The sequence below is a fragment of the Oxyura jamaicensis genome, chromosome 6 (genome assembly GCF_011077185.1).
Source record: "Oxyura jamaicensis isolate SHBP4307 breed ruddy duck chromosome 6, BPBGC_Ojam_1.0, whole genome shotgun sequence".
NCBI classification, from domain to species: Eukaryota; Metazoa; Chordata; class Aves; order Anseriformes; family Anatidae; genus Oxyura; species Oxyura jamaicensis.
This window is the reverse complement of record NC_048898.1, coordinates 28,900,526-28,925,203: the sequence shown is the minus strand read 5'-3', so window position 1 is coordinate 28,925,203 and position 24,678 is coordinate 28,900,526. Positions and strand designations below refer to the sequence as shown.

The following is a 24,678-nucleotide window of genomic DNA, read 5'->3' as shown; positions in this document are numbered from 1 at the left end:
GCTTCCCAAGTGTTTATGGTTATCTGTGACATATTTTGCGGGTTGAGAGGTTGCATTCAAAGGAGCTGTCATCCAGATGGATTAAAAATGAAAGTGAGTCTGTAACGTGCGTTGTTCCATCTTTCCCTGACTTCCCTGCAACTCTCAGCACGTAAGGATGCATGCAAAAAGTAGACTATACGTACGCCTGTGTTTGTATTTATGTATAACACAATAACATCTTTGCATTTCACTTGTTTGCCTGAGAATGTCTCTATCCCTTACCTGTACCAGTTCACAGCTGACATATTACTGGGACTGAATCTTCCAGTACTTTATGATAAAAGGTGGCTGTTATTTTATAGGAGAAATTACCGTCTTTCTTCACAGATGTCTGCACTGCTCAAGGGATTGTGTGCTATGAATTTTGTTGTCTCAGTGACTTGTGCTAGACATGAGCTCTCAAACAACTCTTCATTAGATGCATTTGTGACCTTTTGGGTTAATTTGTGAGGACTTGTGCATTAACGTGCTGCATCTGTGAGAGGATACAGCAAACCCAGCACTCGCAGAGCAAGTCTGTGCTTACAAGTACTGTGCTCTGTGTATCACCAAGAATAGTTGGACAGAAACTGGTTGCTGAAGATGATTAATTTGTGGTCCAACTGATTGAACTGGAAATAATAATTAAGAGACATGGTAAGTGGTTAGAACTTGAATTCTCCTAAGCTTGAATGTTACCACTTTTGAAGCATGATGCAACACTAATATGTTTCATCAAGCTTTTTCCCAAGAACAGGCTTGTGAAATGGTAACAGATGTACACTCTAGGAAACTCTCTCTTTGGTCTTTCTCTCTCTTTGTGTGTCTGTGTCTGTTCAGGCACTTACTCTATTGGGGAAAAAAGTGAAGAGGTTTCCTCCTCTTTCATGTGGTGTGTGATCTATTTCTGAGTATATTAGATGGTGTCTAAATGCTGTAGGACTGTGAGCCCTATAGCATGTATTTCTGTACTTCTACCATGGCAAAAAGAAAACTGTTAACTATGGGAGATTAGAAGATGAATAAATAAGTAACATAAGTACGGAAAGATAATCTTTTTGTTTGTTTGTTTTCTTTCCCTTACTTTGGGCCTTGGGCAGTTATAGCTCATAAGCGAATAACGGAAGAGTGGTGTAGTTTGACAAACCGTCTTCTCTGGAGCAGGCTGTGCAGTAATACTGTGTTTTCAAGGAAGTCACAGTGCTGATGAGGATCGTCTTCGTACACTTAAAATACATGACCCAAACACCTCTTTGGTGAAAAGCAACTGCTGGGTGACAAGTAGGGTTAACTCACCTACCTCCAGTTCCCGCATTCTGAGTAAATTAGACCTCTTCTTTTCAGCTGCAAAACTCGATAATTCCGTCTTGCATTGATGCAGGTCTTAACAAAAACTATTTTACAGCATCTGGAAAGAGAGGAGTGACTTTAGGCCACCGATTGCTGCATATTGCTTATACCTGTGTCCTGTTTCATGATCAAGTTGGTCAGTTTTCTGTGGCAGTTTGAAAAGCTAGTGTTAGTCTTTAGTGCCTCTGAAAATCCCAGTCTATGAAGGTCAGAGCACACTGCTAGAAATGCACCGCTGTGGTTTCCCATACGTCACGTTGTTTTTGTTAGCTATTGGAGCAGTCTTGTCTTTGTGTGATGTCTCTTAGAAGAGATCTGAGATGCTTCTTAGATAGAAGCAGATCTGAGGCAAGAGGATAAGCACCAGATACAAAACTTTGAGATCAGAGTAATGCCACACGCACTGAACGCTAAGCATGTGCTGAAGCAATTTTTTTTGGATTGTATCCCAACTGTAGAATCCATTTGGTGTAGCTTTTCTCCTGAGTAGCACTTCAGAAACCTATGAACCCACTAAAACACAAAGGCTTTGTAACTCCTCCTGGGCAAATGTCATTGCTTGATATGCAGCATTGAGCCTGAGTGCAGAGAGAGCGTTTCTAGGTCAATGTCCAAACTGTGGTTGAGTTTCTTAATGTGTTTTAATGAGATATGTCTGTTTCTCAGCTCTTCCATCAAAAAACACTAGCCATTGTTTCCTGCTGCAAAATTCATATACAGTGAAGCTTACAGGCCCAGATGTCCCTCCTAATACAGCACAGTTAAGCAATTATGAAGTATGTGTGTATATATTTTTCCTGATTAGCCACTGAACTAAAATCCACACCTGGAATTATATTGTGAACCAGAGTACCTCCTGAATTTAGAGCCCTGTAGTGCCCTGTCAAGCCATAATCTGTCAATCACTCTTTCTCCCACATCACATAAAATCCTGCAAACAGCCTTTTCCTTTGGGGAGATACAAGTGCCTCGAGCCCTCCTCTCTTGGGCACTTACTTCACTTCTGGACACAGGAATCTAAGGCTTCAGGCTATCATATTGCAAAAAGCATTGGCTGCTGTAAATTAAGGCACATGTAAATGGGTGCTTTACCACTCCATGAGGGTGATGTGTTGATTCCTGATGAGGGATGGAGCAGCGCTGCCAGGGATTTGACACAAGGACCAACTGGTCAGTTGACTGATTTTGTTCTCTTTCCTATTTGAGGCTTCCAAAGTTTGACTCTGCCTTTGACTCATATCTGTCTTGGCAGTGCTAGGTTAAAGGTTGGTCCAGGTGATCCTAGAGGTCTTTTCCAACCTAAATGACTGTATGATTCTGTTGGTACTGTATTTATAGCTGATGATGTTTCCTGTTGATTTTTCTTTCACTTTGTGCTGCCCATGATTACGTTATTATAGCAGTGCTGTGGTACTTGGACATTATTATTCTCTTTCAGGCTGGAGCTAAGCCAAAAATATTATTCCATACAGTGAGTACTCAAACAATGTATAGGAACGTAGCAACATATGGATATTGAAGCATTTCCTTTGGCCTCATTTTGCTCCTGGGAGAAGCGGTAGTTGGAAAGCATCCAGTTGTACTCGGAATGTTACTTGAACAAGGATCACGGTTCCCAGGGACTTGACACCAGCAGAGTTGCTTTCTAACTTTTCTTAATGAGGAAGAATTCCTTTGGTAACTCTGCTGTAAACAAAAACCAGCTGCAGCAAACGTTGTGTGGGTAACGGTTAGAGCAGGGCTCTGAGAACGAGGTGTGGCCTCATTGAGGTCAAGGGAAGAGCTTTTATTATTTTCAGGATTTCATCCCCCCTCTCGTTCTCCCTCCCCCGTTTTTTTGTGCAAACCCCGCCGATGGAACGTAGCCAAGTCCCAGATTTTCTGCACTTCAGAGCTTCCGTTTGTGAACTCGGGGAAAGATGTGCAGCTGGTTTGTGCAACACTTGGAGGTTTTTAAAAAGAAGATGATAGGTATAAGTGCTTTGTGATCTGCCTTTAGTCGCCGTCACGGTTTCAGTAGACTCCCCCAGCACTGACTGATGTTTCTAGCCTTGTTTGGGATACTCTGCAGGTCATTGTCTATCAGGTGCCAGGGTCAGAACTAATCCATCAATTGGTTAAATTCCACCTGGTCTAAATAATCCTGTTAGTACTTTTTTTTTTTTTTTCCTTTCAGCAGTTGCTTTAATTAATATCCAGGGTTGTGCAGGCAGCCAGGTTTCTACCATGCTGAAGCAAAAAGTGACTCTTGTAACTTTAAATTAGAATTGATTTGAAGGGTCTTTTTTTGTCCCATTTCAAACACACAGAGCAACCTTTTAAAAACTTAAGGTTGGCTCATCACCAGCTCTCTTTCTGCGTTATCTGCTCTGAGCATCTTGTCTGTTTTGTCCTTTCCATTTAGAATGCGCTGGTACTTCACGTTACAGGTGTGTAAGTAACTCCTGGAATGGATGGGACTCCTCATTAGAGATCGGCTCCCATATATCTGATTGCAGAATTAAGTTAAAAGCAAAAATGGTCAGGATTTTTTTGGTGGTGAAGACCCTTTCACATTTATTGTAAGCAAGGACATATTCACTATATCATGAAAGAAATTTACAAAGTGAATGGAAAATGCAGGACTTCTTGCGAAAACTTCCCAATGAAAAGGTTTCACCTAGTCCTTCACAAGAACTTTTAAAATTTCCTTCTAGAAAAGCACGTAACAAAGCGAGTATTTATTTTCTACATCTGGTGAAGTAGTGATGTCTTTTTGTTTTGCTAGGTTTCTGCTCCTTCAGGCTGGAGCAACCGTGTTCTGCTGGTCTTAGTGACAGAAACATGGGGAAAAAATCTGGAATTAAGGCCTCAAAATACTTCTCCAGTTCAAAATAAATAAATAAAATGAATAAAACTCAGGTTTTCACGTTGCTTTGAAAGTTCACTGTAGATACACTGTCCAGCTTGCACAAAGGTGGCTTGTGGAGAGATACTGTTTCTTCAGGGTTAAATAACATTTTGTCTGATTTAACAGGAGAGCTGGCAGCTTTGGTACAGCATTGAGTTCTTCAGTGGGGGTTAGAAAACAGGATTTAGGAGGGGTAACGTTGCCCAGTGAAGTGTTCCCTGTTGGTTTTATTAGCATATAGACATCAATTGAGTCTACATCAGCTGACTTTTCTTGGCATGCAGGGCCAAACGGGATACGTTGTGAGCTAAAAGTGCAGCACAGGCAGGGGCCTTCTCACGCTGTACCTACTGTTAGAAAGAGAGCTGCTTTCTAGAAAGGCTCAGTGTAAGTGTGCAAACCACAGGGCAGAGCGCTCAGTTACAGATCTGAATCAGACGATGTTCCTTTACAATCTGACTATATTTAAAGATCACCTGGCAATGCAGTATCACTGGGCAGGGAGAAACCGTCAGTGTGTAGTACCTGTAGTTTTGGCTTGTGAGTAAGTAGTGCGGGAACCTGGAAAGATCTCATGGAACTCTTGTATTTCTAATATTTTAGAGCAGTGTTTCTACAGTCCGAGGGAGTCTCTGGCTGTTCTCTGTTCTCCTGCCCTAATGGCATGCTTTGGCCTGTGCACGCTCATCTGCAATCTCAGCATGGCCCAGTCCCTGTTGCTGCTGTAACAACAGGAACAGGGCCACGTGGAACTCCTGTTGCTTGTCAGGCACCCATCTACCTGAAAGGGACATCAGGATGCAGATTAAATTCACTGAGTAATTCTTTGGTCAGGAAACAGTTGTGTTTTGTTTTGTTTTGTTTTTTTTCTCTCCAAGTTCCCCAAAATACTGAAAGGATCGGATCTTATGGAAACTGCACGTACTGACAGCCCCTGCACCTCTCAGGTGAAGCCTAGGGAAAGGTGTGATATGTGTGTCAGTGTCATGCTTCTAGAATGTTGGATTTTTTTTTCCCCTAATGAATCAATTCCCTGCATCAAAAATAAAACTGGTAAAGAGAAAAGAACACAAGCATCAGAAGTAGAAGGCTGAAATTGATCTGAAATGTCTTTTCCAAGAGCAAGTACACACACTGATTACACAAACATGGGCTGAAATTCGTCTCCTAAAGACACTTCATCATTCACCCACCCAGGTAACGGTACGGTAAGAGGGCTTTATGCCAAGGCTTGCAGATGTGTGTGAGGAGACGTCTCTGAATTCACAAGCTATTTCTTCCTTCACCCCGAGTTCTTTTAATCTTTCCAGAGCTCCAGAATTGGATTATTCACGTTTCCAGGAAACAAAATTCAGACATGTATTTAAATTATTTACGCTGCCAGCATGCAGGTAATAGAGGTGCCGCAGTGCGTTGTTCTGGTTCCTTTCAGTGTGAGCTCAGCTCGTGTAAATTTTATTCTCAGACTCCCTTTCCCCTTCCTTCTCACCATATTCCCCTCCACCCCTACCATATTAATACAGCATTAACTTCTTCGCTTTCTTTCCAGCTGCCTTTTTTTTTCCCCCCCTGAGGATAGCTTTAGACTTTGCTTAACTGTTGTTTTTGTTTGGGGGTGGGTTTTGTTTTGGCAGATGTTTATTGAACAAAACAAGATGAAAAGGCAAAGTCAGCTGCTTCTGCAAAATGCTGCTCCTGATCAGCAGCTTTTGAAGGCTTTGGATGACAATGCTAAGCTAACCCATACATTAGAGGAAGAGAGACTTCAACACCAACAAAAGGTAAAACTAGATTACTTTTCATCTAATGCAGAAATCTTTGTCAGCTTTCTGAATGTAAGGACTGCTATGAATTGTCGTGGATTTGTGGTTAAGAATTATTTGCTATCCTGCCCCATGGAAGAGTTTACAGTCTAAACTTCAGAGAAGATTGTGATTCCCTCCTTCTGGGCCACTAGTAAGACATAACAATTGAAGGTTTTTCCAGCCTGAAGGCTTTGCGTTTGGGAAGTATTTTTTTCTAGATGCCTCTAATGCACAAGCTTAATTATAAGCATTAAGTGAAGTTCCTTGAAGTGGAGAAGAGGTGACAGAACAGGTGATGTAAACTAGGACAATCATAGGTGAGAAGTAGGCAGTTCATGTTAGTCTGGTCTCTTGCTAAAGAAATGCATTGTGTGGAACAGCCAGACATACTGGAACAGGGAAAAGACTATGTAGTCTTACATTCTTCTGAGTGAGTATTTTGGAAGAATATTTGCCTGTTTATAGAAAACCTCTGCATCTTTGGCTCCTTGAAGTCCAGAGCAAATTGTATATGTTTAAGGAGTTGGGGAATGATTGCTGTGCTGCACCTGACTGCCTCTAACGCTGATGTTCCATGCTTCACCCACTGACATCTGCATGAATTGAGGCAAGGGAGTTTAAATAGCCAAGCTATCAGTGGAAGCAGTCAGTAAGAGAACAAAAATGGTAATATTCTCATGCTTCAAATGAAGAAATAGTCTGAAACAAAATTCACAAGTTAAAAACTCCGTAAAAAGAAAAAGGGAAAGACTTACAGCTGAAGTACTTTGGTCTAAAAGACATATTTTAGGAAGGAGATGAGAAAATTTAGGGTTAGAATAGAAAATTCTGACATTTCTCAGAAAAATCTGTCTAGCTCTTATTCAAAATTTGCCCTCTGTCTGGGGATGTAGTTCATTCCTATACTGTAACATCATGTTCTCAGGAATAACTGTGCCTCGTTTGTTAAAAGGAAGGACAAAACCCACCTTTTATTGTAATGAATGCTGTTGTTTGCCAATTGTAGATCAAAGAATTGGAAGAGCAGCTGGAAAATCAAGCACTACATAAGGAGATTAGTCGTCTTAAACAGCAGCTAGAACTGTTAGAAGAAGATAAAAAGGAGCTAGAGCTTAAGTGTCAGAGCTCTGAAGAAAAAGCAAGAGACCTAAAGCATACAGGTAAAATCATGTAGTAACTTTTGTTTTAGAACTGTGATCAGGTGTGTGGATGGTACATGTCTAACAGAATCACACATTGTATTTGAGACCCAAGAAGCAACAGCCTCTGTAGCTGAGTTCCAGACCTGTGCTTCACATGAGAGGTTCAGCAGTTGCCTTCAACCACAGAACGATCATGTCCAGAATGCATGTGAAAGAATAACCTTGTAAAAGTTCTGTAAGGTATAAAAATGCTGTTCTTAGCCTGCCCTTGGTCTTCTTGCAACTGGATATATACATCTCAATGGGTTTCTACGTGAAAGAATCATTCCTACTCATCCAAAATCGCCCCTTACTCTTTCCTAGTTTTAAAAATTAGCAAAATGGAATGAGGAAAATTATTTATTTATTGCTTTGTTGTTAAAATTGCTTTTAAAAAGGGCCTTAAAAATACGCCTAGGCAGGCCTATGAGTTCTTCTCAGCTGTCCTAGAAAAGATCTAAACTTCACAGCAGGTTCTTTTCTTCCAAGCTTGATTGTCCTTCAAAAGGACATAAGGATTGAACATAAGGATTTTATATGGAGGTTGAAGTCACTCAGTTAATATTATTTTTCTTACTTTTATATTTAAAGTTTGTAATTATAATTTGAATCCACCATCTTAAGGACTGAATACCCACATCCACTTTGGAAATCGTATTCCATACTTCTGTCATAATTCCTACTGTATTCAGAAACAACTGCTAAGAATTTTTGTGGCTAAAATAAATCAAAGATTTTCTCTCTTTCTGCCCTTACCCAGTTAATTGCATTTGACAGCATTTCAAGTGCAGAAAAATAATTTCCACATTTGTTTAGATACGGATCTGACCCAACAACAGGAGAAAAAGAATCCACCCCCCCCCCCCCAAGGTTGGCCCATTTCTGGGGAAAAAACACACCAATGTTTATTAGCAAGGCACAGGGATAAGGCTGGAAGCTGAAATTGTTACTTTTTCTCATCTCTGAATTAGTTCATTATTTAGGGCTGCATGTGATGATGTCCTGTTTCCTGATGCACAGGAGGATTCATTCACCACGGCTTCCATGAAAATGCACAAGGCTGGTGTACAGCCCATAACCTCAGATAAACTAGAGTGAATGCGATAAACTTTTCCCTGTTCTGTCATTTTATATAAGTAATTCTGTCTGAGTGGGAATGTAATTTTAGTTTCTTTTGAGTCTTGACAGATTCTTTAGTCTCAGAAGTAACCCAGGTGGCAGGTAACTGGTTTAGTGGGAAACTCGTGCATCTAGGATACTGCTCTTAGTAGAAAACATTGCCAAGAATAGGACTTCCTAGCAATTGAGTGGTTTGATTTTTTGGTTAATTAGTAGCTTTTTTTGTGTGTAAGACATCAGAATCACTTTAGAGTAGATGTGAGAATCAGAGAACTGACTCTTATTTTTTTTCATTTCTCTTGCACAGTTGATGAACTTCAAAAACGAGTACACCAGTCTGAAAATCCTCCCCCTCCTCCTCCCCCACCTCCGCCTCCTCCTCTTCCTCCTCCGCCGCCTCCTAACCCTATACGGTAAGTGTTTAAATCGAGAGTCAAGCTCTTTGCTAAAGCAGAACACATCACATGAGCTTACGTGCAAGGAAGAAACGTGTCTTTAAATAAAAAAAAAGATTTTCTCTGTCTGCCTCAGACTTCATTTCTTCCACTTTGACAGCAGGACACTCTCCTGTCCCACCTGCTAACAGATCTGCACCCTGACCAATTGTGAACAGTGTCTGCCGTCACAACCCGAATCAATTGTCTAGACTGTGACTTTGGAGGAGGAGAGATACCTGACTCCTCTAAATCTAGGAGGTTTTTTTCTTCCTGTTCACCTGATAGCTGTAATTACAGACTTGTGAAGTGCTTGTCTGAATCTGCAGCTAAGAATATCCCTTTGAACCAAAGGATATGTTGGATTACTAGTGTGTGCCCCTTCCTGTCAGATACTGGTGATGAAAATGCAGTTTTCAGTTCCAACAACTGTTTTCAAAACTTAAAAACAAAACAAACAAAAACAACAACAACAAAAAAAAACACACACACACACACACATACAACCCCCCCCCACCCCATCATTAAGCAGTTTGGGCAAAATTATCAAAATTAAGACCAAATTTGTTAAAGGACCATAAAGAAAGCTGACCAATATGATGTATCGGGCGCTAGGCCCAAATATGTGGAGCCTTAAATAAAATATTTACTACAATGCAGTGCTGTAATAAAACATACGTACAGGAGTCTTACTAACTGCTGGGTTAAATAATGATTAGTAGGCAGAATTCATCCCTTGGTGCACGGTGCTCTGCTTTTGGAAATCCGGTCTAAACAATTTCTGAACAATTGTGTTCCATCTTTTGCTCCTTTTACCTTCATTAACTCATTTGATTTTCCTGTTTCTTTCTCACTAATAGAATGAATTAGCTTGGGGGTGGTGGTGGCTTGTTTTTAAGTTTGAGTCCTTTACTAATTGGGATGGATAGCACTATCCATTTTAAGCCCTGTAGTAGTTAAATCAGAGTATTTATTTCAAGTACTGCAAAGTTTATGGGAGCAAAGGTTGTTTCAGAACCTAGGCACTGGATGCTTTTTTCCCGGGAGAGAGCTTTGACCCCTTATCTCAGGGAGGTCACTGGGCTCCGTAAGGAGCACTGGGGAGGGATAGGCCCCACTAACACACTCGTTGCACATCGGAGCTTATACTCATGCTCTAAGATGAAACATTTCCTTGTCTGGACTTCTACGTTTTGACTGTAGTGAAGGGATAATTATTTGACACTGTAAGAAGATTACAAACTTGGAGTTGGTGAGGAGATACTGATCACCATATTTAAGTGTCCTCTGGAGAATAATACTTCACTAACATCTATAGCTCTTCCTTCCTTTTTTTATGCTGGAACAGCTTCAATTTGTCATGTGTCACAATGAGACACTGTCTTTTAATATTCAAATCTGAAGTGTTTTGATTTGTGCCTAATGTCTGTTAAAAAGAAATAAATTTCTCTGGTGCATTTTGATGGGAGGCATTGTGGGGGGTAATTCAGTACATACATCTGCATTCAAGAACTGTTAAATGAGTCTTTTGTAAGTAGCTGTATAATCAGGTATAAGCAAGCTGTTTGTCATGTTCAGGGTTCATTCTAGCAGTGTGTAACAGAGGACAGAATGACAATCTGCAGTTTCATTTTCCTCAAAGGTCTCTCATGTCAATGATTCGCAAGAGATCTCACTCCAACACCAATGTGAGCAAGAAGGAGAAACCTCCCCAGCAGGAGTCAGGTATGGCTCATCTTTCTTGAGTTCTGTGGATTGTTCACTAGATAATGCAGACGAAGCTAGTGAAAATGAACTTTGGGTACAGATAGTTATGCAAACGCTTGCAATTGTCAACATAACAATTACTGTCTGTGTCCCAGCATATTCATCTGCCTTGCAGTCCAGAAGTGTGGTTGCAGCCTAGGCATTATGAGCTCTGAGATGGCAGATGGTAACTTTGGCATCGTAGCTTTGGTCATGCAAGCTTCCTTGAGATCCCAAGTGAATTTCCATAGCCCTCTTAAGCTAGCTGTGCCCCCACAGCTGAGCTTGCAATCAGCATCCAATTTGTTTTTTCCAAACGGGTTTTGGTATGAACAGCCTATGAGGCTGCAGATCAAAAACCTTAGGGGAAGACCTAGCACTTGCTGTAATGACAAAGAAGTTCTTATCTTTCTGCTTCTGGCTGTCATGTTTGTCAGACATGTTGGTACACTGATTGCACTCACTGATGTGGCAGAAACATGTTATTTTCCTTTTTTGTTTTGTTTGTTTCCACCACTGGGGAGAGGGTGGTCATGTTTATTACAGACTTGCAGAAGGAGCTGATGAGGTGAGCACTCAGCTGGGTATGGAGATGTTGTGTGAAATGGATGGGGAGAGTTGAGGGGGTCAATTTAGGCTCCATGCCGTTGGTGTATCTAGCATGATGCCACGCAGCTTGAGTTGCACCCTATCAGTTGCTACTGCCAGTAGCACTTACACTACAACAGCATTGAGAGGCTCAACCAACGTGTAGTGGACACACTACAGCATGTAGCTGCAGCTACAGCATGTCCAGTGCTCTGCTCATCCACAGGTTATCTGGAAGATGAAGAACAAACCCAGTCATCATTAAGCAAGGTGCAGACTATACGCTGGATATCATAGGGAAATTTCCAGCTTAGAATGGCTTCTTTTTTGCGAGTTCTCCCATCCAAAGCATTTCCACAGAGCTAGTTTAAATGCTGCAGTTTTCATCCCTCGATTCATATCTTCTGAAATTACCACTCAAAGCTGACCGCAATGCTAATCCTTTAATAACACTAAAGAACTAAAACAAAACAGTCTTCCACTGAGGTGGCTCTGCGTGCCAAGTAACAGCTGAAATTGCATTTTATTGTTGTTAATGGAAGCTGGAAACTTATTAGGTTGAGAACGGGAGTTAAGTACAGATTTACGAGTGATCATGCCTGCCTGAAGAGTCCGAGCTAGTCAGACAAGTGTTGCCAGTTAAATAACCAAGGTTTTCCTCTTTGTTTCTCTCTTCCTTCTGGAACAGCGGGAGTTTGTTTGCATTGAATTGCTTAACTCGTTTGGTGCCACTTAAACAAAGAAGGGGCCTGCAGAAGGGAACCAGGCTGAAATTATAGGTATAGGGTATGACTGTTAAGGAAAAATCGCTGTTAGCAGATGGCAGCAGTGCTGCAAACACGGCTGGATTATCGGATGGGACCAGCAAGCAGGAAGTGGGGAAAAGGAAGCGTTACTGCTCCTGTTGGTTAGGTGAGGAAACGAGGAGAGGAGTGGATTTGGGCAGGTTCTCTGGGGAACCTTTGGGAACTGGTTACCAGTCTGAGAGAAATAAGGTTGCTGGTCTGGGAAAAATGAGAGACATGGCCTTGTACTGAGATCCCTGATGAAGAGTCAATCTTATCTTTCATAACAGTTCAATTATGCTGCCTTTGTTTATTAAGTTTCCTTACCTTGAAGCATCGTAGGTGTTTTGATTACACCTCTTTGTTGAGACTGTTGCAAGCAGTGATTGCAGGAAATATTACAAAATTTACAATGAGTTCTCGAAACCTTATTCTTTCATTATTAGCAAACTTTAACAGTTCTGACCTTTCTTCAATCATATGTGAACCGCTTCTTCTCTTCATAGAGCTTAATAGTTCTTAAAATAAAAATAAAAAAGGGGGGAAGTTATTTGTTGATCTAGTTATTATGTTCACCCCGAGGCTTTTTTTGACCCTTGTTAAGGACTTAGAATGAGTGGTTTCTATCCCGTACCACCAATTAAGCTTTTATATTTGAAACAGTCTGTTTGTGAAATTAAAGCCTGACATTAAATGGGATTACAATACAGAAACCGCATTTCTGTGAATCATCAATAGTACTCTGACAAGTGAGAGAGCAAAAGTCTATTTAAAATTCCTGTTACATAAGGTACAGTGTTGCAGCTTTGAATAGCATCAGCCATATTTCTCCGTGTATTCTTTTTAAGTAGTCTTTTTTTCCTCTTTTCAGTGTGTCACATTAAGCGTCTTTTGTTACGTTCCCCAGGGCTGATAAGTTCACGGGTATTGGTTAGGTTCATCACGCAGCCTCTAGTTTCACCTGAGTACTTTGCAGTCCTGATACAGAATCTCTTGAAAATCAGCCTGTTTAAGTCTTGCCCTTTAACTCAATGTGATGTTACTAAACGTGTGGTTTTAGTTTGGTCTGAGATGTTGGTATAACATTTCAGCAAAGTTCTTAAGCCCATGTGAAATAGAAGCAATGTGGTGGCCCTGTAACGGGCTGCCTGTAGGGGATCTGGACCCTGCTTCTGTCCAGACCGTGTGCAGGCTCTGCTATTTGGCATCTGAGAAGTCCACAGCTGCATCCCCATCATGTGCAGACTGCCCTTTTTATCCTTGAAGAGATTGCAACAGTTTAGCTGATAGAAAAGGTCCCAAATAGCCCTGAATCCAATAAGTAGAATTCCTGATAACTGGAGATGAGATGGCTGGCTCCTGCCATCGCATAGAAAATGGGAACAGCTTTTAGGTGTATGTAGTGTAAGTTAGCCCCTCGGGGGGAAGACTGAGAGTAAGACAGAGGTCTTTTAAGGAAGACCCCATGAACAGCCTACTTATTCAGAGAAAAATAAGGTTATATATTTATGCCTATCATTTCCTTTTGTAATAAAATGGAGCAATAAGCATGGATTTGGATAGTGCATGCGCAACAGGCATCATGTGTGCAGGCAGGAAGGGCTACTGCAGGGTGTGTAACTAAGAACATTGATAAATGCCAGTTCCTCATTGAAACTAATGCATGGTTATGATGACTGGCTGTGTCTGGCAAACGAGCTGTCTAAAGAGGCTATCAATTTAACATGTTTTTTGTTTATTTTTTTTTTTTCTTTCTAATATCCCTCTGTGGTTCATATTTGGAATGTGATATGCTCTTTGATTTTGGAACAGGTGAAGAAGTAACAGATCTGAAGAGACAAGCTGTTGAAGAAATGATGGACAGAATTAAAAAGGGAGTTCATCTGAGACCAGTCAACCAATCAAGCAGACCTAAAACAAAGGTTTGGAATAAATTGCAAAGCAATGCTATTAACTGAGTGTAGTAATTTATACTGAAAATAAATCAGATTTTCTACAAAACATACAGAAGAATACATTTGCCTTGCTTTCCTCTCTTGCTCTGCTTGATTTTGAATGAAACAAATTAGGGCAGCATATATCTGAAGGAAAAAAAATGAGACCAACTGTACATAAGTAGAAGCCCAGTTTCTTTGACACAGAAAGGAACTGAAAGCAAACCTATTGTAAACAAATGGCTGCAGAGAGAAAAAGCACAGATGGAATAACTGAATTGGTTAAAGGGAAAGATCAAGAAATATATTGTATTTAGCAATATTTCTTCCTCTTGTGCAATACTTCTAGCCACATTCATGCATTAGTGCTATAAAATACTGCTTGCTGTCATCATAAAAGTGTAATCTTTCCTAATGTGTAGGCTGGGATTTACCATCTGAGCTAAGACTCTTTCTCTAGTAAGTAAATAGCTTGAATGTTAGCCACGGGCTTGTGAGAGGAGGGAGCACGGGAGGTGATACAATTGCCTGCCTGTGCAATAGACCCTTGTGTGATGTCTGGTGAAGTGCAAGGTCTGTCACGGTCCATTTCAGCTGGGCCCGGTCAGTAAGCACGTGTTTTTTAACCTGTGTTTGTTATGTTTGTTTACAGCCAGAGACACCAAAGCCTTCTGAAAGTGCAATGAAAGAATTAAAAGGGATTCTGGTAAGAAAACCTGCAGTTTATATTTCAGTGTCTTCACATTGAGCTGACAGACCTGCTGTGCAAAACAGCTAAATATTTAAAAGTTCTGTGTTAGTATTTTGGTTTGAAGCTGCAGAGCAGTTCTCTAGGGAATCCCCTGAACATCTCCACTTTTGACTTTGGTCCTGCTGAAAGAATGTTTTTTGTCATGTTAAGAGTTTAATTTGGAGAAAACAAACCTGTTAGCTCAGCTGCAGGTTTGTACCTTCCTGCCGCTAGGGGGGCTGCTACGTTCTGCACCTGCCATAGGACCTTTGGAAGCTTTCCAAGTACTCCCAGTGGAGGTACTTAGAGAGGGAAAGGCACCTGCATAAATGTAGTCCAAAGTAAAGCTCCTGGGCTGCACAGGTAGTAGATGGAGGGTTCTCATCAGCAGTTGCTTTGAACTCCTGGCACCAAATTTCTTGTTAGCATAGACATAGCTTAAATGGAACAAGAACACTATAGTCTGTTTGTATTTATATGCAGAAGAAACAGATTCTGAATAGCTCTCCAAATACCTGCTTGTCACTAAACAGAGGCGTTAGGCTTGTATTTGGTCCTGCTCAAGTAATGTGCTTAAGCTGGCTGTTGTTCTGTCCTTAACTCATACATTGCATTGCTTATTTAACTGGTCACTTGTGCACAAGTGCTAACATTGTATGAAACAGGCAGAAGTAGCCTGTTCTTGCTCCCTGATTTTTGTAATCCCAAAGCTTTTAAAGCTGAAGTGCAACTTTGGTATGTCAAGTAAAATTTTGCCTTTGTAATGTGAAATGTTGTAAAATTCTGCCTATATCAAAGCAAAACACTTCAAATCCACTCCACAGCAGGTAGGACTGTTTATCTGATCGTCCATTATAGCACCTAAATATCCCTTTTGAAAATTAACTTCAGTATTTTTTGGGGTGATGCAAGATACAGAAAAGGGAATAGTCACTGCGATGATAATAGCTAACAGTGATTCTAAATCCTGAGTGTGGGACCAAGGACATGTTAAACTGACTGTTCTCCAGCCACATGAAAGCAGCAGAAGGGAAGAAATGATTTAGGCAGCTACCAGACCTTAATGCCACACTGTAATTAAAGGGACACATAATTAAACATGGAGGTAAATAAGAAAAGGAATTAAATGTGACATGGAGATTGTTTTAAATGGAACTCCGTAAGTATATCCATAGTTTGCTGTGGTGTGCTATTTGGACCTGTGTGGACTCAACAGCCCTGCTGAAGGTCCTTTTGCTTCCTAATAGCTGTTTTATTTCTTTGACACTGTACCACTGACATCAGGGGAGACTTGATTATGTACTTCAGAGGAAGCAGAAAGAGACCTACAGTCTCTGTACTTCTGTGTCTAGCTTGCTGCTTGTGAGCTCTTTAGGATATTTGCAGTATAAGACATACTATATAAAATCCAATTCCAGTCTGTTCTTGAGACCAGTCATTATGCACAGTCAGACAACAAACATGGGGGTGGGATGTGATGGAGTAAACGTTTGTTGTTACTATGCTAATTATGCATTTCATGTAGGCCTCCATATAATTGTTACAAACAAAACATTTATGTTCTGTAAATTGCAGAGTTGGAGCAACTGAGTTGCTCAAGTTGCTTTCAGATATGTATGTTTGCACAGATAGGGAGCACGCTGCTCCTTAGTAATGTTCCTCCTCAGTTAAGTTTCCATCCAGTATATGGAAATAGGCTCAAATTTATGCCAGATCAGCTATAGATATAGTAATGTTGCAGTTGCATCTACTACATGATGACTTCTCCAGGTGTGTGCACACCCAAGCACAACACAAAAACCTAAGTGCAAAACATGCTGGAACAGTGACATACGGTCCTTCGGCTCTTTGCTAATAGAGGCAATGGGCAGTGTTTTAAGATCCTTTAAGCTGTAAGAGGGAGGAAGGTGGTAGTTCTCTGCAAACACTGAAGTTTGTTCATTGGTGATCCACAGCATCTTTAAGCCTGGTATCAACCCTCTAAGGTAGGTAAATATGGGTAATCCATAGATAAGGAATGTCTAGTTAAGGAGAGGAATGGTACAGGGCCCCGATGCTCTCTGTTGTGCTGAAGGGAGAGCTTTGCGCTCTGATTCAGAACTGCAGTTGTTTTCTTGAAGTTTAAAAGGTTGGGTATGTGGGGTGTTTGGCAGGGTTTAATGTATACTTAGCTTTTCATGCCTGTTTCTTGCCATAGGAAACACTGAACAAATCTACTAGTTCCCGAAGCTTGAAGTCCCTTGAGACAGACAGTGGTGAAACAGAGCTAGAACGAGTTCTGCGACGCCGGAAAGTGACTACTGACCAGGACAGTGGTGGTAAGTGGCTTGACTCCTTCAGAGGCCTCTTCCTACCCCTGCATTAAGTGACTCTTGAAGCTTTACTTTCTCTTCCAGACTGTTGCTGTTTCAGCCATTATGCAGAGCCCTGCCTACTTCTTCATTGACTCCCCATTATGCCTGTTGTTTTTCATCCCCATTTTCTCCAAGAGGTGCCTGTCAGGATTTTCTGCATATGCAGCCACATACACACAGATGCCTCTGTCCTGACTGGAGCTCAGACATTGGTACTGGAGCATTACTTCCTGAGCCTCCTGTGAAAATGTTCTTGAAAGTAATGGTAACCAAGAGCAATGGGGTTAGGACGGCTGTTTTGAATTAACCTCCTCTGCGGAGCAAGGGCTCTGCAGTTTTTAAGATATCTGTATCACCATCTCTAAGAAACTGTTGATGTTCTGCATGGCTAGAAATGCCGTCTGTGCAAGTGTAAGTCCGTGCCATTGTCCATGCAGACGTGTCTGGTTTTAATGTCAGTGAATGGTTTTAGCTTGGACTTTGTAGGCAGACAGTTCACTGATTACTCATTAGTATAAAAACACATTTTTTGTAGGTGGGCTACCTCTTACCCCAGCTGCACTTCAAGCAGGGAGAGCACTGACGATTAGTGACTTAGCAGCTCTGTGTTGACAGCAGGACTTAGAGCCACAGAAAGCAGGGGGATCAAGTGCACAACTGTGTCAATATAGCAGGCTGTGATAGTGGTAGGCTGGGAAGCTGCAAATAAGGTGTTTTGCTGCTCTTTAAAAAATCCATTTTGATTTCTGCATGTGACTTGAGTTCTGTTCTTCTGACCTGTTGTTTCTACACCAATCAACATTAAGAAGCATTAAACTTTCTTTGGGTTTTAGGTCCCACTGGAATCTTGGCCACATCAGAATCAAAATCTGAACCTGTGCTAGGTTCAGAAGCCAGTGCTGCACAAACGGCGTTGAACAAGAAAGATCTGGAGACAGAACTCAGTACCAAAGTATCTGATTCAGGTCCTGTTTCTAACCAGCTTAAAGGTGTCACAGGTTCCAAGGCTACGTTACAGTAAGTAGCATATGGTTTTCTAGGTATATTCAGTACCAGATCTGTTTAGCTGATGCATTCTGAAAGTGATTTTACATCAATTTTGGTTAACAGGATAAATGTACTATTTATAGCTGTTTATCAGTGACTCCTCAAATAATTCACAGTCTCACTTGGAGATGGGAGTTGAATTCTATGTAATAAAGCTCTTTTCTTGTAGAATCTGTGAACTTTGCTCATAAAAATGATCATCTCTGCCACAAAAAAAAGAACTTGAGCTTATGAGGGATAACAAGGTTGAAGGTTTTCTCCATATCCTGAAGAGAAGAGGGAAGTTGCATAATTAACTCTTGATCCCCCCCCAAAAAAAAGTTCTAGCACAGTTTTTTCAAAATTAGAATCATTTAAGTCATATTGGTCCCCATGCAGCTGTGCAGTGTCTGTTGGATCAAAATGAATGCAGACTATTACTCTTAAATCTCAAGATAAAGATTCTTCAGAGGAAAAAAAAAAAAGGCAGCTAGTACAGTATTTGCACAATGTCACAACAGATCGAAGATCCAAGGTGCCAGTTAAGCATCAAAGAGTTAAACCTGCTTCAGAAGTATTTATTTCAGACAGATCCGGTGGAGGATTGGCTTGCTTTGTAACAATACCAAGCTGCTTTTGAAACGAGGCTGTGTGCTTGCTTCAGTTCCAGGATGTCTGTCAGTTTCTCACTTCAAGAGAAGGAAAGAAATGAGACCGATCAGCAGCATATCGTAATCTTGGCTAATTAAACCTCTGATTTCCTGTTCTATCAGTTAAAAAATGCCACCAGTATCAATTCTAGCCAGTCCCCATTATGTAGTTCAAGGGAGTAAGTCATGACACATGAGCTGGAAATTCAGTTTGCAGCTATTTTTTTGAACTGATATTTACTTCACTGTTAAGCACCTTTATGAATTAATTTTGAATGGATAGAGCCCAATTTCTTTCCTATGCCCTGCAGTCTTACTTGATTCACACTGAGTTTTAAAAGCAGACTGCTTTTCCCAATCATACATATTTTCCCCTTTTATTTCGTTAAAGTATCCTTAGAAGAAAGATGATCTTCATTTTAATTTAATCAGAAAGAAGATTTGTTCAACAGGTAACTTGACAGGAATGATACAGTCGCATTTTCTTGAACTGCCAGAAAGGTTCACCCTGACAGAAAGGTGAGCTGGTTCCTGAAAATACTGCTCCTAGTTCGTGGATTTCAACAATTTTGAACAGATAACCTTAATCAGAAAACAGAGCAACTCCTACCATCCTTAGTCTACCTTTTATTCCACCAAACTAAGTGCAAATTGCATTTACAAGAAAGGAAATGAAATAATTGCAGGCCCCAAGGTCTTGCAGAATGCGTGGTGAATTGACAGTGAAAAGGATCTTGTGTTGACAGTCACAGTTGTTATGTGTTATAAAAGCGTATGTGAAGCTCAATTTATTTCTCAGCTTGCCTATTCAGTGCCATCCTAAAAGACGCGTTTCACTTTAATTTATCTGTTTAAAGCATTAAAACAAATGTGAAGGGCCAGATTTTGCAGTGCTGAAGGGCTTCTTTGCACCACATCACTGGTGTAAACCTGCTTAATTGGAAAGGTTCATCACTGAGGATGATTTTCCAATGAGAGAAGGTGCTGGGGCTCTTGCATGCATCTGCTGGGCTTGCAGGGAGGAGTGGAAATAACCAAGATGCTTTGTACTGTGTTGCAGTGCAATTACTTTTCTTTCTCTCCTGGGTGCTGTTTGTAGCAGAGGTTAGGGGCTGCCTCCCGACCCCAAGGTTTGTAGCACTGTTTTGAAACATGGCTCGTTTGAAGCAGCCATCAGAAGGAAGTTCGTTTGGCTAACACGTCTGACAGCTTAGATTTCCAATTAGGCAGCTTTGTGGTTGGGGCAAGCAGTTCAGTCTGGATCAGCAGTGCGATTCTGAAGCAAATCTCCCTGCTGTCCTATTTGTTATGCCTTCATTTGTATCCTGGAGTGGTTTCAGTGCACAAACCAGATCCCTGGATTCACTGGTTGGGAAAACTGTTCTTGTGGCGCGCTGTTCCCTGAAGTTGCCTGCGCTAAGCAGTGTGCAGCTTTCAGCAGATACCCCTAGTGACAAAGGCATAGCAAGGATCCGTTGTGGAACTTCTCCTTATTCATACCGATGTGGCTGTCTCATCGTTTGCAATCTGACAAAGGTGGGACCTCCTTCAGCTGTTCTCAGCAGCTAAACAAACCGTCACAGCACAGCAGAGGATTGCACATCTCACAGGGACCAGGGGTCTCTTCCAGTGCAGTATTTACTCTTTTTTCTTCAGCAAGATGTTAACGTACAGCTTATACAAAACCGTAGAGGTAGTCATGCATGAGATACTGCTACACTGTCCATTTACTAAGCCTTGTAATCTGAAGGAGTAATACTGACAGATTGTTGAATGCTAACAGCCCTGTTCATCTTTATTCACATTGAGTAACAGCTGAGCACACCTGTTCTAGAGAAGGAAGGGCACATGTTTGAAAAAGGCACAGCCTTGAAATTACATCCGTGAACAGTACTCAGAAGTCAGCTCATTGAGTAAAATCCTGGTGTGCCCCCCAGGTCAGTGACAACCTGACCTAAATACTGATGTGATAGTGGAATTTGGTCCGTGGCTGAAGCAGGACGCCCCACACAGTGCGGGTCTCGGCAGAGTGAAGAGCTTGCAAGGCACCAGCCCCCAGCTCAACCAGCCGGCCGCTGGTTAGTTGCCAAAGGAGGGGTTGTGGGAAAAAGCTGTAAGGTGAACAAACGGAGGTGGATTCGGAAATTTCCAGGTAACAAAACCAATTGATGACACTTCAGTCACAGAAATAAATTCAGAAGAACAACGTAGGGTCGGACCACAAGGCTGTGCGTTACTACAGTACAGGCCATTGCTGGAACAAAGGCCTGCGGCCACTACGCAGCTGGCTTGGAATGTGTGCAGCTTAGCTCAGGTGGTGGCGAGGGGGAAGACAAACAATGTGTGTCCTATGGAGAAATTGAGGCCTTACCTCAGTATTCAGGTGACTTCCTCCACAAATCTCTTCCCAAATGTTTAACCCAGCGTGAGTGTAATTCTGTGACAATTGCTGAGAAGAGCAAGGTGACAATTTAGCTCCCTCGGGAGCACAGAGAGTTCCCGTGACTCCCCACGGTGTGCAGACACAGAAGGGAGAGGTGTGTCTGGCTCTGCCCCTAGGTTGTTGTTTTTTTTCTGTTCCTCCCCCCAGAATTTTGTAAACATTTTGTTTCTGGGCACCAGAGATCTCCGTTAACAGAGGGAACCACAGAGAGGGCTAGTCTTAATCTCATGATTTTATACAATTAAAGGATTTGTCCTCCTCCTCCTGGCTGTAATCTTAGTAGCCCTGAATCACCTACCAGCCCGGCGGGAAGCAGCTCAGCCCCAGCTAGGCAGAACTACAAAGGTTTTTCAGGGCAGCTTGAGCACGGGCAATTGAGTTTGAACACAGGAAGAAAACAATGGGATGTTCTGGAAGTTTGGGATCTCCTCGGTTTGAACTGCTCTAAAAGCTCCCGTCACACACGTTTCTTAGACTGTACTCCCCATGTGCTCCAACTCTCAGTGCAGGGAGAAGCTCTTCCAAGATTCGTCACAAAAATTAATTTGCCAATCTTTTTGAGCTTGTTCAAAAAAGTACCTAGAATGGGAACAATTGCCTCTGTCTTGATCGGCCATAGTAAAGATCTACAAATACATTCTGTTCACTGCTGCGTTGACCACTTCTACTCAGCTGGGTTTAGCAGAGGCATTCCTGAAACGGAGAAAGTTCCTTGTGCTTTCTTCATAAATACCCAGCATTACACGCTGTCAGAGGAGGGAACCAACAGGCTTGTTCGCTAGTGTCATTGTTTGTGTCCCCTGTGGCTTGCATTTGACAAATGGATGGATTTTTGTTGTTGTTGTTCATTTAAGACTTGTAATCAGGCTTGTAATCGGTGTGTTCCTTCCCGTTGTTTGGTTTTAGCCTTTGGGCCTGTCGCATTCCGATGCTGTGTTAAAAATCCTGAAATATTTAATAAACACATCTTCAGCTTTTATTCTCAGTGCAAGTTTTTGAGGAGGATAAAACCAGCTGCTGGTGTCTGGCAGACTCCTTGGGTGGTGGTGGGTTGAGAAGAGTCTGGAGCAGTGCCCCGTGGTGCTGCGCCAGGTCAGAGGCTGGTGGAGATGAGCGTTTCCACTGTTCTTGGAGTTCCTTGGAGCCCCGTGAGTGTACGAGCTTTGTTGCACGAGTGGTGTTTGTCTTCAGCTATGGCGATCTTGTAGGAAAACAGGAACGGCGGGGTCAAGGTGGGCAGCACTTAGCCAGATAACAAGCTGCGGCTGGCACGTAGCCCCGGTTTTTAAGCTTTATTGAAGATGCAGCTGGTGGTGAGCAAGTGACAAATTAACTTAATGGCTCACATCCCCTCTTCTGGGCAGTGAGGAACAGCTCAGGTGGAGTTTTATTTGGGGTTTAAAAGCAGTTTGGCTTTGAAGAGAGATTACAGGTATTTCGGTAGGGAGCTTGCTGAAAGGCAGAGTACTGATTTGATGGCATGCTAATGTTGGCTTTTCTATCAGAAATCACCTCGTGCTAGCCTAGGTTCCAGGCACAGTACCAGCCTTCAGTTCCATGTGCTTAATGATGTACTTGCAAAGCCAGTCTTTGCTGAAAGGGATTTTTGCCACTATTTTCTATATATGGTGTAAAAAACAGATTTTCCTACAGTGCTTGCTTTGAGTGGTTTCCTTTCACCTTCTGCTTCTGTGCGTTGCTAGGAAATTGGGTGAGACTTCATTCAAAAAATGTTGGTGATATTGACGTGAAGTTCTGGTTTCTGATGGAAATACGTTTCAATGATTTCATAAACAGAGCACCAAGCAAGGTTAAATACTAAGGGTATAATATGAACCCGTGGAAACAAAGGAAATCCGGGTCTCAGTTGGCAATCCAATCCTTAGTTTGTCCTTTTGTTCTCCTACTATAAATTATTTGCAAAAAGCACAGCAGCACTAGTTCACAGATAGCCCGTCGGTCATAACCCTTTATTTTTACACCTTCTGTTACTGTACGAATGCAAAATAATGCTTTGATACTCTTACATCACAAGCAGCCCTTCTCAAAGCTGCATGGGACTTTGCATATCCTATGCAGTTATCTCAAATGCATTTAGTATCCAAATCTGGATTTCACCGTACAGAATTTTTGTATTTAGTCCTAATTGTTTGTAAGCCTGCATATGCTTTTATGTATGAATGAGTACAACAGAACCAGGTTCTGGCTTAAATCTATAGTTGGACAAGTAACAGGAGTACTGATAACAACGTTAACAATCTTAATGAGGGAAGAGTTTTGTATAGAGCTACCTTGGCTGGACAAATTTGTAATTGTTCAGCACTGTGGCTAACTCCATCTATACTAATTGCTTTTGCAAGCTTTATTTGTAGCAGCAAAAACCAGTTTTTTTTTGAAAGAGGGCCCCAAAATTATGTTCATTCTTGCACTGAAACTTTATTATGCCTGCATTCTGCTCTTGACAAGTATAGAAAAGGAGCTATGAATACCTGATAAATAGGGTTAATAATTTTAACAATACCTCAGCTCTAACAGGAGCACTGTCAGGCTGGTGCTGCAGCAGCGTAAAGGATTTGAAGAAGGGAATGCTAGTACAACCAAGTCTGAATAGTAATTCTTATTTTTATGCTTGAAACGCTGATTTAATCACTGGTTTTCTCCATTAAACTACTTTATATCGACATCTTTCATTTTTCTGTCCTTTGAAGGTGGTAAATATGATTGCCGTTTTATCCATTTTTGTTATAAATGAAACAGACTTCAGAGCGTTTGGCTGTGCATCAGTTGTTGGAATGCTGCCATACACTAATGCAGACTCCCCACTGTGAGCCCAGTGAAGAATTATACTTTGATTCACCAGATTGTATTAAATAGTCCAGCTGTTGGGATTTGAAAGATAGTTACCTCCAAAGTGAAATAAAAATGAACTTGGCATTTATGGCTTTGACCATTTTTATAGTGTTGGGCAATCAGCTTTTCAGAGGTAGCACTTTTTAAAATAACCCTCTTCTGGTTACACTGCTTTAAAAAGTTTAATTTGCTGCAACATTCAAAATACTCCACCTTGTATTTTGCAGAATGATTGGCAACTTTTGCATAAAATAAGCATTATTTGCCTTATGAAATCACTAGCTTCTGATGATAATCAAATGAGCCTGAAACTGTATCTATTAGCGCCAATTTCTGAATTAATTAACTTATACCAAAGTTCTAATGTTAAGAGACAATTCTTGTAATTAATGCTTGAACGTGGAATTTCATTTGATACATCCAGTACCGCTCAGCAGCAAACTGAGTAAATTCTTTCTGAAATGGAAAGTGCAACGACTGTGGTTTCTGTGATCACTTACTTATTTTTAACCTGTACATTTACTCTCTCCCACTCAGGTAGAGAGAGCCAGCACACTCTCAACCCCATGCTCCAGTTGTTGAGTGGGGTGACCTCTTTTCTCGTTGTCGTTTTCTCTAGGACAAAGACTGTCACAATAAAGGGCAGTTCACAGCAGATGGATCCACTAGATGAATTTCTTTCTTTGGCCTCCAGTTGATTCTACTTTTTCCTTTCAAGAGTGTTATCTTAGCAGTATGGAAGGCCATTCCTTATGAGTAAGCATGAAAAATA

The 24,678-nt window shown here is 41.4% G+C and overlaps 1 protein-coding gene across 2 annotated transcripts in view; it reads left to right on the top strand.

The window, feature by feature from the left end:
• The window catches only part of SHTN1 (shootin 1), a 59,351-nt gene that overhangs the window by 31,352 nt on the left and 3,321 nt on the right, over positions 1-24,678 (top strand). For both annotated transcript variants that reach the window (XM_035329884.1, XM_035329883.1), the window contains 8 exons: positions 5,896-6,042; positions 7,073-7,226; positions 8,674-8,779; positions 10,443-10,525; positions 13,732-13,841; positions 14,506-14,559; positions 16,781-16,901; positions 17,771-17,954. In XM_035329884.1, coding sequence (XP_035185775.1) covers positions 5,896-6,042; positions 7,073-7,226; positions 8,674-8,779; positions 10,443-10,525; positions 13,732-13,841; positions 14,506-14,559; positions 16,781-16,901; positions 17,771-17,954 — 959 coding nt within the window. The remainder of the gene's footprint in view (positions 1-5,895; positions 6,043-7,072; positions 7,227-8,673; positions 8,780-10,442; positions 10,526-13,731; positions 13,842-14,505; positions 14,560-16,780; positions 16,902-17,770; positions 17,955-24,678) is intronic.